At 33.5% G+C, this 13,231-nt stretch overlaps 1 protein-coding gene across 1 annotated transcript; it reads left to right on the top strand.

The window, feature by feature from the left end:
• Positions 1 to 1,041: 1,041 nt before the first annotated feature.
• LOC143584600 (cytokinin dehydrogenase 5-like) lies at positions 1,042 to 6,359 on the top strand. The gene is made up of 5 exons (XM_077066620.1): positions 1,042 to 1,693; positions 1,866 to 1,993; positions 2,458 to 2,736; positions 4,362 to 4,624; positions 5,485 to 6,359. Exons 1-5 carry the CDS (start codon positions 1,126 to 1,128, stop codon positions 5,819 to 5,821), a joined length of 1,575 nt encoding a protein of 524 aa, XP_076922735.1. The 5' UTR covers positions 1,042 to 1,125; the 3' UTR covers positions 5,822 to 6,359.
• The last annotated feature ends 6,872 nt before the right edge of the window (positions 6,360 to 13,231 follow it).

The following is a 13,231-nucleotide window of genomic DNA, read 5'->3' as shown; positions in this document are numbered from 1 at the left end:
GGTCGTGGACATGAAAGATCTTTGGTTCGTGGATATGCCCTCATCTCTTAAATCATCAATGCGTTTTGAGCTTAGTTGGCTGGAAGCATATGAAAACTTCACAGTTAAGCGCGTTCAGGTGAAAATAGTACTATGATGGGTGACCACCAGTGAAGTCTTCACCTGTTCAACCGCAAAACAACGTCGTGAGTTCCTGGATGAGCTACCCGTCGAAGGTATCATGTTGCATGCGTGCTATGAACAATTAACGTCTCGCCCTCACATTTTCCGTTGTCTGTTGAGGTGACAATAACCAACATAACCAAACCAATTTTAACCGGTAACCGAAATAATCGTTTGGTTGGTTTAATGAATTTTTGTAAACCACCAAATGTGGGTCAGTTTTGGTTAAAGATAATTCCAAACCCGCCGTAACCAAAACGACCCGTTTATTTATCCGCTAATATGTTTGGAATTAACTTCCACCAAACATATTGTCGGATTATACCATTTTGATGCTTTTTGTTCAACATTTGTTATCAAATTAATTTGAATTTTATAGTTGGATTATATAATGCCCTTTTTTTGAATATTCGGTATTAATATTGTAGGTTACTTATTTTGTTAGATTATCTTGTAATTTTTTTTGTGTAATATTTGCTATCAAACTTTTAGGCTCAGTTACATTGTTTTGGTAATTATTAACTGGCTCACAACCGACCCACTATAACCTTAAAAAAATTATCCGAAGCCACCAAAACTGATCGGTTATAATTGTGTTTATCCATTAACTATCATATAAATTATGGTTGTAAGTTTGACTTAAAACTATCTAAACCGACCTATAAATGCCCCTAGATCTGAGTAACTTTAAAAACAAAAACATAATTCACGCAAAAAAATGCAAAAATGAATAAATAAAAAGAGTGTTCGCACGTGTCACATAGACCTTCGAACACAATCGCACGTGGTCATCCTCCAAAGTCCTCTCCTTTTCGATTGTTCTATAAATTGAGAACCTGTATCTCATTTCCTAGACATAAAATCCAACCTCTGCACACACACATAAAACACACCTTAACTGTGTGAAAGAAAAATTAGAAAAAAAAAACCAAAAACATAAAACCATAACCACCTCCTCCTCTTATGGCCACCAAACTACTTCTATTATTCGCCTTTTGCCGCCTCATCTCCATCGTCGGGTTAAGGGACCTCTTCCAGTTCGGACTCAACGGTCAGTTAACCACGGACGCGGACAACATTAAGTCCGCGTCCACGGACTTCGGTAAACTGACCAGTTCCGAACCGTTAGCGGTCCTCCACCCCTCGTCCGCCGGTGACGTCGCAAAACTTTTGCGACTCGCCCACGAATCCTCACCCGGATTCGCCGTGTCCGCCCGAGGACACGGACATTCCATAAACGGCCAGTCTCAAACAACAAACGGCGTCGTAATCCAAATGACCGGTTCCAGAAACCTTAACATTAACACCCGTTCGCTTGTTTCGGACAAGTTGATGTATGTTGACGTCTGGGGTGGTGAGCTGTGGATTGATGTGCTCAAGTCCACTTTAAAGTACGGACTCGCACCCAAATCATGGACTGATTATTTATATCTTTCGGTTGGTGGTACACTCTCTAATGCCGGAATAAGTGGACAAGCGTTTAATCATGGCCCTCAGATTAGTAATGTTCATGAGATGGATGTTGTCACAGGTACATCATATTATTTTAGTATCTTCTACATGCATAACATATTATTAACATGACATAAGTTGTTCCGTACAAGTAGATATTATATTGCATCACATGAATCTTGTCATGCATTAATTATGTGTTTGTAAATTATTTTGTGTTAATAGTTTGTTTGTTTTTAAACGAAGAGCAGGAAGAGGTGACGTGTTGACGTGCTCCATGGACCAAAATCCGGACTTGTTTCATGCCGTGCTCGGCGGCTTGGGTCAGTTTGGGATCATAACGCGGGCTCGAATCGCGTTAGAACCGTCTCCAAAAATGGTATGTGGTTAGCCCTAATCATGAAATTAGTTTATAAAAAAAAGTTACATTTTTATATAAAAACACAATAATAATATTATTATTGATGGTATACAGTTAATAAACCCAAAATCTTAAAATTAATTTATAAAAATGTTACATTTTTTATAAGAAAAATATATATGGGTGAACACTAGATGGATCGAACCGGTTACAAACACAATAATAATTATTATTATTATATTATTAATACAAGATGTGGGTTCGGGGAATGAGTCGTAGGTTACAGTTTTTTGGACCATGTGATGTGATATGCCTAGTAACTATACTATGGAGTCAAGAAAATCATATTCAAAGATTGATGCTTCTTGTTTTTGTATTTGTTTTGTTTTTTTTTTTTGTTGGCGACAAAATATGATTGTTATTATTATTGCATGTGATAAAGGAGAATTTAATTAACATTTTGTTTGGTTAATAATGATCAGGTTAGATGGATTAGGGTTTTATACTCGAATTTCTCGGCTTTTACACACGATCAAGAGTATCTTATATCGTTGCATGATCAACCACAGTCGCAAAAGTTCGATTACATTGAGGGGTGCGTTATTGTCGATGAAGGGTTAATCAACAACTGGAGATCGTCTTTCTTCTCACCGAATAACCCGGTTAAAATCACGTCTCTTGGAGCGGGTGGCAATGTTTTGTATTGTTTGGAAATCACCAAGAATTACCACGAAGGGGCGAATCCTGAAGTAATCGATCAGGTAAATAAATCTCATTCTTTTAGCTTCTTTTTTACCAACCGGATTTGATAACACATGAAATAGGTTCGGGTAAAATGGGAAGTTTTATATTTAAATGAAATGATTGGACGTGAACCTTTTTTAATAAAATATGAGAATTATAAACTCGATTTTAATGGAAAAAATAGCTAGCTCTAGTGGGAAGCATGTGAATATTGCAAAAAGTACCAAAAGTTCATGTTAAAAGGTGAAAAGCGATTCGAATATGTAACATGCAACCATATTGTAGCATTGCAAATTAAAGCAGTTTTTGGATCTTTATACCATAAATATATAACCAAATCTTTTCCCCCTACCAAGAAATCTACAAGATCTCCAATTATCAGACTTGGATTCTTCATTAAAAGCTATCAGTTATATATATCATTGTGTAAAAAATATATATATGAAAACAAACATATCTATAGTATTTAAAATTGTTGAGTAGAAATCCAATATCACATGATAGGTTTAAGAAGAGTGAATACAAGTTTAGGGTTACTCATTTTGTCATAATTGGTTATGTAGTGAAACTTGGCACCACCTAATGAATGTGACATGTTTTCTCCTAGTCATAGTTTTATATTATACACTATTGTAAAAAACTAGATTAAATACCGTTACCCGTTACCTACCGGATTCATGAACTTCCCTCCGGGTATGTGTATTTATGGTTAAAGCTTGCACGTTTGGATTCGTAGTATTACTTGAACCATCATATTAATCTCACCCCAAAAACCAACTCAAAATTCAAAAGTTTCTAACACAATACTAATAAAAGTTGTAGATTATAGTATGCTTAAAATTGTAGTAATTATACCATATGTATTATTATATAAAACATTATACAGTTAATAGCAGTTTCAAGTAATTGAACAAGTATCATCTAATACCATAATAATAATAATAATAATAATAATAATAATAATAATAATAATAATAATAGTAATTAATCGCATATCCATATATATATGCCCAATACACCTTGTAATTATTTAATGTTTTCCCGTGATATTCGGATTGTTCTAACATCACTAGTGAAATCTTACGTAATTTGATATATTAGACAAGTAGGCTACGTAGTTTAAAACCAGTCCTTTTCTAGTTTGTACTTTCTATGTGTGACTTGATTTTAAATTTGGGTGTCATGAATCAGTGGGGTTTGCATACATTGCAACGTAATAAACCTGGATTATATGATTAAACAAACAACATATATGGCACAAAAAAACATGGAAGATCTTGTGTGATCTATGCGCTTATATCATACGATGATTCACGACAAACTTCGGTATTACTTTAGTCCCCAGGGAATTACTTGTATATCCACGCCGTCCAACCACCAAATTATTAGCACCTAATAATTCTTAAATACTTTATTAATTAGTTAATTATTAATCAGATTTTTTATTAAATTAAACAAGTAACTGAACTTATCCTCTGACAAAAGAAGTGTCTGGTAGCTGTTTTTATGTACTTTCCATCTTTAAATTATTTTAATAAAATCAAAAAACTTTAAGCAAATCCAGGGTTTTTCTTGTTGTACTTTGATTTATTTATATCTTTTTATAAACTTTTAATTTTACTTAGTTAATTATTGCTTGCAGGAAGTGGAAGCTTTGATGGAGAAATTAAATTATATTCCAGCATCAATGTTTACCACTGACCTTCCTTACGTGGACTTCCTGGACCGGGTTCACACTGCAGAATTAAAACTCCGGTCCAAGGGTTTGTGGGAGGTACCCCACCCATGGCTTAACCTGTTTGTGCCCAAATCAAGAATTGCTGATTTCGATAAAGGAGTCTTCAAGGGCATTTTGGGTAATAAAACTAGTGGGCCCATCCTCATCTATCCCATGAACAAAAACAAGTAAGTTTCTTATTCCAGTAAACGTTAGTTTCATGAAAACTAAGAAAACTGCATATGTAGGGGGTGGACCTACCTTGTGGTAGTGTCGGTTACTGTCATGTCATGGTGTAAAAATCACGACCGACCCTTGTTGGTATATAGCGATAATCAATTAATAAATGATACTAGACTATATCCCGTATAAACATTTTCCATATATTATACGTACCTATATAATATTTCTTAACACATAAATATGATACACGAAAAATGTTATATAATCAATGGTGTGTGCACAGTTTGTCTCAAAATAATTAAAAGTGGTAAAGGAAAAAAATTGGACTGTTACATTAAGTATCTTACAAACATGTATAATTATATATACCTCTTCTCACATGTATAAGTAACCTCTCCATGTGTTGATGGATGCATGATATCATGGTCTTGCAAGTCGAACAAAAATCTTATAATATAAGACTTAAAAGTTAAAAGTACAGCATAAGGTGTTGTGTCTTTGTTTGTTGACCGGAACCATACAAGAAAAAAGATCGAACGGGTACAGATGGTCCAAGTGGGAAGATACTGGTGTCAGATGAGATCTTCCATTTGGGTCCCATTGATGAGATGTTAATTCATCATCCATGTCCCGTTACATAATAGTACAAGAAACATAGCGGTTGGTACAGATTATGCCACCCTTTGTGGACCTTCATCATTCCTTTCCTTCACCTTCTATCATCCAGTTGTACTTCATGCATCAACACTTGTACTTAACTCTTTTGACCCTAGTGACCATTAACATTTAGACCAAACATAATATATACAATATTAGTGTAACTTGTTATTGTATATTTTACAACTTATGGATATGTTTTTTATAGGTGGGATGACAGATCATCGGTGGTGACACCTAACGAGGACGTGTTTTACTTGGTGGCATTGCTTCGGTCGGCGTTGGATAACGGTGAAGAGACGCTTACTTTGAAGCATTTGAGTGATGAAAACCGAAAGATTTTGAACTTTTGTAAGGAATCAAATATTGAAGTGAAACAATACTTGCCTCACTACAAAACACAAAAGGAATGGATGGATCATTATGGAGATAAATGGTCACAAATCTCTAGAAGAAAGTTGGAGTTTGACCCTCGCCATATACTAGCCACGGGTCAAAGAATCTTTGAGCCGAGTTTTGGTTCTGATCCAAGGTCATCGTGGTGAGCTAGGTTGAATAAGATATCAATCATAGTCTAGTATAAGTGACAACAGTTGCTTACCTCCCGTGTACATAACGCAATGCTACGTTTTAATAGAGAAAAAGTAGCCACTTTTTTTTTCTTAGTCCATGTTTAGAAATGAATGATGGTTTTTCGTCAAGCTTTTGAAGTCAGGTTTGTGTGTTCACTTACAAACCCGTGCAGTTTATAAAAGCGAGAGCGTTATGTACAACTTGATTTCCCATCATAGTATTGTAACAATTCCAATTTACAATTTTGAGTTGCATTTCATATGTAAATTTAAGATGTTTATCACAAAACCTCCAAAACTTCTTTAGGGTTTTTATTAGTGTAATCTCTATATAATAAATGGAAACATAGTTGGTATTACCATTTTTCAAATGCATCAATGAGAAATGTATGTTATGATTTCAACTTTCTTATAAAATCCTCAGACCGCCCTCTTCTTTAATCTACTCTTAGTGATTATGCATGATTTGATGCTGTAGTTGGTGTGGATTGGCTTTGTCTCCATGGTACTAGTAGTATAAGCGAGCGAAAGTTATTCGGTTTAAAAGTCGCCAAGAATTTAAAAATATCTTGTCACGTTATAAAGGTTCTTCAAATAATTATAGATTATTAGTTGAATGTTCACACCTTAAAATTTGAGAAATTGACTAGAAAGATGGGTTGGTATTTTGGTAAGTTTGAAGCATCAAAATGGTGAAATAAACATGTTTATTTGACTATAGGTAAAACTTGGAAGAGAGATGAATTTTAAAGTCCATATCTTTCTAAAGTACGTATCCGTCTCAGATTTTGTCACCTATGACCACCATGTTCATTCTAATATTTTCAACTATTTATAAATCGTTTGAATTTCTACAACAGTTATTAATAACATGGTTGACAAATTAAGGACAATGAATTTAGATTAAATAACTATTGTTGAATTATGACATGTTTAAAATATAAATTTAGATTACTAAATGGTTCTTTTAGCAATTAGTACGTAACTATTAAATTTTTAAGCTTAGAAAGTCATAAAATAACATTTCTCTTACAATATTTACTTTATGTAGTTATGTACATAAAAGTTTAAATATAATCATGCCTAAATGTCCTTTAGGTTGGTCACATCAACGCATCATATATCAAAGTGTCTTTCGGTATAAGACACCATTTTCTTCATTCAGCTTGAATATGAATAATGTAAATATTTATGAAATTATATCTATTAGATTTCCATCAAAAAATTTCCGCCTAGGATGTATTATGTAAAATTATATTTCTAATGTGGTAAGAAATGTATTTTTTTTTCTTTTCAAAATTTCAGATTAATACAAATGAATCACATATTAATAGTAGTCATAATTCTTTTTTACATAATTACACAGTTAGTCCCTGATGTTTTTTTAAAGTAATAAGATTGAATAGTAAGGTTTAAAGTTGCAGTTATGGTTACTAAGATATTAACTTTATAGCAATGTTTGGTACTAATTTTAACTTCCTTTTAAAGTTAGCGGAATTCGCGTCAGCTCGTTGTCGTAACGCTCGGGTTTACCAATGCCCAGGCTTCAACGCTCGAATTTTAACAACGTCCGATTTTTGCCGATCGAATAAACATCGTTTTAAATATTTTGTGTGTTAATCTTTTTATATGTTTATTCAACAAACTTATATTTTGGGTTTTATTAAGTTATATTTACTAACGTAACCATTACCCACTGAATACGCTTCAACTCGATGCTGCAACACATTGTCCGGTTTTACCAGTCGACTAAATATTGTGTTAAATATGATAATTTTAAAAATAATACATATGTACTAAATCATGTCAAATACGTAACTCCAGCCAAATATAACGCTTTGTGTCTACTTGAATCTTGTAGCTACAAAACTTTTCACATAACCCTATGCGAAACTTACTACATTTTTTTTATGTTAGGTAAATGTGTATCTTACTCATGTTATTATAAAATATATTTGAAATAAGCACTTTTGGAGGCCTAAAACGAAAAAATAGTCAAAGGCCTCTTTGAATTTTATTCTTACAAAGCAAAATAACTAACTACAAATACATTTGTCTTTTCAAGTAACTTAATGTCGTTTTCATCATTTAGTATATTTTTTTTCTAACTTGGACAATTGTCCATTGATGCTCATTTAAACTTTGTATTAATATCGTTTCGTATTTACCATGGGTGCACTACGTTTTTAAAAGCTTCCTATCAAACCGGCTCATAACCAGCCTAAAACTTGAAGGCTCAATTCAAGTGAGGCCTGAAGCGTAGAGGTGTTCATGAAACCGTAACCCGAATAACATGATCCGAATTCTTATTCGGTCATTCGGATCAAATCGATCCGAACAACTAATTCGGATATGGATTTCAAAAAGATTCTGATAGTATGGGTTATTCCAATATCTGTTTAGTCCGAATAAATAGCATGAGTTTTTAGTGGTACATGGCCCGACCCAATAGCATTTACAATACCATAGCTTCCTTATTCTTTCCACTCTACGGCCCAATGTTACTAAATTTATTTATTTTTATTTTTATTTTTATTTGGTTAATTTTCCCTTGTCAAACTAGTTCGATAAAAGTCTATTAACTTTTGAAGCAGCTCCTTATCACAATTATATCTAATTAATAGTTACCAGTACATTACATAAAATGCCTTTGACTTTTGTGTTTCGTTGGGTAGATAAGGAAACAAATAACTTTATCAGTATATAATTTTGATGGGGTGAGTTATTGTACAATAATGACTTATCGTATATTACGTACGCGATGTTGGCTCAGACGGATCAAACAATCGAATCAAACGAACTTATCAAACAAACAAACACGCGATATTAGGGTAACAACCCTCGACTCTTTTCATATAATTAAACGAACATAACAAACGTACATGGAGATGAGACTTCTTGACTCTCTCTTAACTCTCTCTCAACCCTCTCACACATAAAACTAATAATCTAGACCTTATTTATAGACCTACTAAACTTACTCTCCAAGACATACCTTTCCTAAACTTACTACAATTCAAATAACTAAATTATAACTTAACAAAATAAACCCTTAACTTACTAATAATTAAAGATTAATCCTTCATTCACCTCCTTAATCTTGAGTTTGTACCACCAAGGTCTTGAATTCCCCGTATCACTCTCAGCTGTTCAATTTTAATCATTGGTTCATCTTTACCCTTTCTTTTCAGTAATTTGTAACAAACCTGTTTAACAAGTTCTTCACGTTCATCGTTCAAACCGTTCGCACCCAAAATAATTTTCACCATAACCGACCATGACGCGTAGTTGGTCGAAGTTAACTTCGGTGCTTGTAACACAAAACCGCCTATCGATTCTTTCATTGTACTCGAATTTCCCGTTTCTTTATCACCGGCCATAACTCGATGGTTAAACTACACTTCGGTTTCTTTCTGATATGAACGAACAGTATGTATTTAATGGAATTTACTAATATTTCACTTCAACAGTTTTTCTAATTATCGATGGAGAATTAATATTATTTATGAATCACACAAATTTAGTGGTAAAGCAATATAATATTTAGTGGCAATAAAGTTTTTCTTGTTTTGCATCGGTGTTCACAACAAATCCAAAGGACCAAACAAAATTAGTTTTTCCTTTGTGTTGTTGACCCTTTCTTCACGCAACGCCCAAAGAAAAATAGGTAAACTCTTTTGAAATCCGTTCGACAAACCTTTTTTTTCCCTTGCCTCCAGGTTACGAGACCACTTAACCGATCGAGCAAAGCTTTCAAAGAGAAATAACGCAAAACTTTATGTATATACGAGCCGTAGCTCTGATACCAATTGTTGGCCCAGACGGATCAAACAATCGAATCAAACGAACTTATCAAACAAACAAACACGCGATATTAGAGTAACAACCCTCGACTCTTTTCATATAATCAAACGAACATAACAAACGAACCTCACGAACTTATCAAACGTACATGGAGATGAGACTCCTTGACTCTCTCTTAACTCTCTCTCAACCCTCTCACACATAAAACTAATAATCTAGACCTTATTTATAGACCTACTAAACTTGCTCTCCAAGACATACCTTTCCTAAACCTGCTACAATTCAAATAGCTAAATTATAACTTAACAAAATAAACCTTAACTTTACTAATAATTAAAGATTAATCCTTCACGCGACACTGCTGGTCATCGATTTCAATCTCACGCGGTGGCAGTTTGGTAAATAACCCAAACAGTAGTTCGCGATCAAATTCATCGATTTAAAATCGATTCCGATCCAAATTCAGAACTCCTTAATCTATCTCATCCAATTTCTAAACTCTAATCACAACTTACATTATGAAATCTCAAAAGTCAAAACCTAAAATTGAAAAGAACGTCACTGAACATTAAAAATCTTCAAATTGATCAAAAATTAATGATTTAACCAATCTAATTGATGTGTAAGAGGCTTTAGAATCATCAATCGATTATGAAAATACAGATTAACACACTTAATTGAGCTCTGATTAGGGTTCATGTTTAAACGTTATGTTCAAAGTTTAAATGTTCTGACCAAAATAAACACCAAAATGATGATTAATCAATCAAAATGATGTGTAGAAACATTTAGATTCATCAATCAATTATGGAATTGCAGAAATAACGCACTCAATTGAGCTCTGATTAGGGTTCAAAATATTATGTTTAAACGTTCTGAAACAAAACTGAATACCTTTAAACGTTCTGACCAAAAAATAACATCTTTAAACATTCTAATACATTCAACGAAGTTCTGGGTGTTAAAAAAAATGAACATCTTTAAACATTCTGATACGTTCTAAGAAGTTCAGGTTGTTTAATAAAGTTTAGAAGTTCTGATAAAGTTTAGAAGTTCTAAGAAATTCCGTGTGTTCAAAAAAGTTTAGAAGTTCTGATAAAAAGTTTAGAAGTTTTAAGAAGTTCTGGCTATTCAGAACTTCTAAAACTAACAAATAAAAAATTAAACACATGTAACCATGAAATTGAACACTGAAATCACTTCATATAATCTCATAATCATCAAACAATCATTAATCGACTGTTAATTTGATCATTGATTCGACCATGTGAACAAAATATGGAACGTCCGCAACTGGGTTTATGCAAAAACTCAAAATTGATTAATTGAAACTTCAAATTGATGATTAATTGGACCAATTTCGAAGTTTAATTGATCAATTAGTTCAACAATTTCAATTTCAATTGGGCAATTTTATCAACTGACATATGAGCAACGATCGATGGTTGTGTCGGAAGAAGATGGTGGTCGCGAATGTGGATGGTGGACGGAATCGTTGAACGGCGATGGTGAAGGTGGACGGAATTGACGACGGAGGCCGGCTCACGTATTTGTGATTTTAGGTTAGGATGGTTATTGAAGATTGACGTTTCAGAATGTCGCGTACCTATTGTACGGTAAAGGATTTTCGTATTCCATCCTTTACCTAATTTTGATATACTAAATTTATCTTTTACATATTTTAATAATTATGATAATATACTTTTCCAATGCTACTAAAAAGATGTTGAAATATTGATAATATATATTTTTTTAATTATGTTTCCTTATTTAAAACAAAATGATCACCACGGAGATCACAGAATTTTACCCATCATATCTTTTGTGTTTAGTTGTAAATAAGGAAACAATTTCAGAAAAAGCTATGTTCTTATTTATACTATATATAATACATTAAACAAGGGCAAATTAAGACACTTGATTTTAAAAGTTTTACAAGTGTTAATACATAAAGTACATGTGTAATTAGGGGTATACTTGTCTTTTAAACACAAATCACCCAACTTACAAGTTTGCCCCCTCATCTTTAACCATATTCTATTTCTAGTTTCAATTTTCAACCAACTTCTCACCTACGATTTTTAAACGACGATAAGTTTTTCATACGTTAATATTTTTGTAAAAATATTGCACCATAAAAACGAGTATTTTATTCTCTTTAATTTGAGTATAATATTGTTATAAATTTTTCCATTAAAAAAGTTAACATGTTACGTAGGGATGTTCAATGCCGGTTTTGATTGTTTTTAAGTTATAAGCCTGTGAGTCCAACCCTTAGTACCCATCTTTTGTCATCCAAAACCAAAACTAAACCATTGAAAATTGAAACCAAATTGTTATTAACGGTCCGGTTCTGGTTTGGTTTGGTTTAACAGTTTAAGCTTTGATAATAAAATTTGTATAAAATGATTATTAATTTAACCGTATTATCAATTCCAACTAAGTCAAAATATGATACTTGAAATGATAAAGGAAGTAAAAAACAACCAACTGAAAGTAAAAAAAACTCAGCGATGAAACCAAACCAATGACCGGTTCAAGGTTTTAAACCGAACCATGAACACTCATAATTGTTATGTGATTAATAGGGTTCACGTTTAAAGACCCGCTGCATCGCGCGGGTACTCGTCTAGTGTGAAGAAAGCATGAAAAAAAACGAAGCAGCCTATTGGGCCGATCTTCTGGCCACTGTCACTGTGGGTGTGGAAAAGGATCAGGCCGGCTTCTTTGATCACGTCCTGCTAGGCCCAACAACTAAATGAAGAAAATAAAGAACAGGCTTCAGCCTCTACGTATTTTACCAGGATTAAAAACGTGAAAAATAATATTAATTGCATTTTCAATATAATAATCATCAATGTTCGGCTTAGAGGGGCACAAATCGAGTATTAGAAAAACCCGGGTTCGGGTATGATCGGGTATTAGCAATACCCGGGTTGGGTTCGGGTCCGGGTATTTACTTGAAAAACCATAACCTATGTACCGGGTTCAGGTCGGGTATTGTACCGGGTCTTCAACACCGGGTATTTGAATACCCTATTCCGGGTATTGAAAAAACCCGTTTTATGGGTTTTGAATACCCACTTTCCGGGTATTAATAAAAACTTATTTCTACAGCTTTCTTCTGTCAAGGTCGGCTTTATTTTTTTTATTCTAACTCCATTTTTTTCATACAAACTTCATAGTTCATTCAAACATATATAAACAACTAAATAATTATATAATAAACATATATAATTTATGTGTTTTCAGTTGTTGGTTGGTATATCAAAAAATGTTGCTCTAAATAAGTATTTATATCATATATGTGCTTTAAAAAAGATCCGTTGGAGAACGACTACAAATATGTGGGTAGCCACACAACAATAGGCCAGTGCACAAACACTAATATTTGTGTATGCAAAAAACCCGGGTTTCGGGTATACTAGAACTGGGTTTTGGGTATAACTTAAACCGAGTTTCGGGTTTAGGGTATACCTAGAACCGGGTTTCGGGTTTAGAACGGGTACGGGTTCGGGTTTCAACATTGAAAGTCATACCCTATCCGTACCCTGCGGGTAGGGTCGGGTTCGGGTATTA

Source organism: Bidens hawaiensis, unplaced genomic scaffold (genome assembly GCF_021521415.1).
Source record: "Bidens hawaiensis isolate Kalapana, Puna unplaced genomic scaffold, B.hawaiensis_p1.1 tig00001521_1, whole genome shotgun sequence".
Taxonomy (NCBI): domain Eukaryota; kingdom Viridiplantae; phylum Streptophyta; class Magnoliopsida; order Asterales; family Asteraceae; genus Bidens; species Bidens hawaiensis.
Note: the sequence above shows the minus strand (reverse complement) of the source record. Positions and strands in the feature narration are given on the sequence as shown.

What these genes read in the sequence shown, in the direction of transcription:
- LOC143584600 (XM_077066620.1), top strand. Translation starts at nt 1,126, where the DNA reads ATGGCCACCAAACTACTTCTATTATTCGCCTTTTGCCGCCTCATCTCC. An exon ending in TAGAACCGTCTCCAAAAATG is followed by an intron (nt 1,994 to 2,457) that starts GTATGTGGTTAG and finishes AATAATGATCAG; the next exon opens with GTTAGATGGATTAGGGTTTT. An exon ending in TATCCCATGAACAAAAACAA is followed by an intron (nt 4,625 to 5,484) that starts GTAAGTTTCTTA and finishes TGTTTTTTATAG; the next exon opens with GTGGGATGACAGATCATCGG.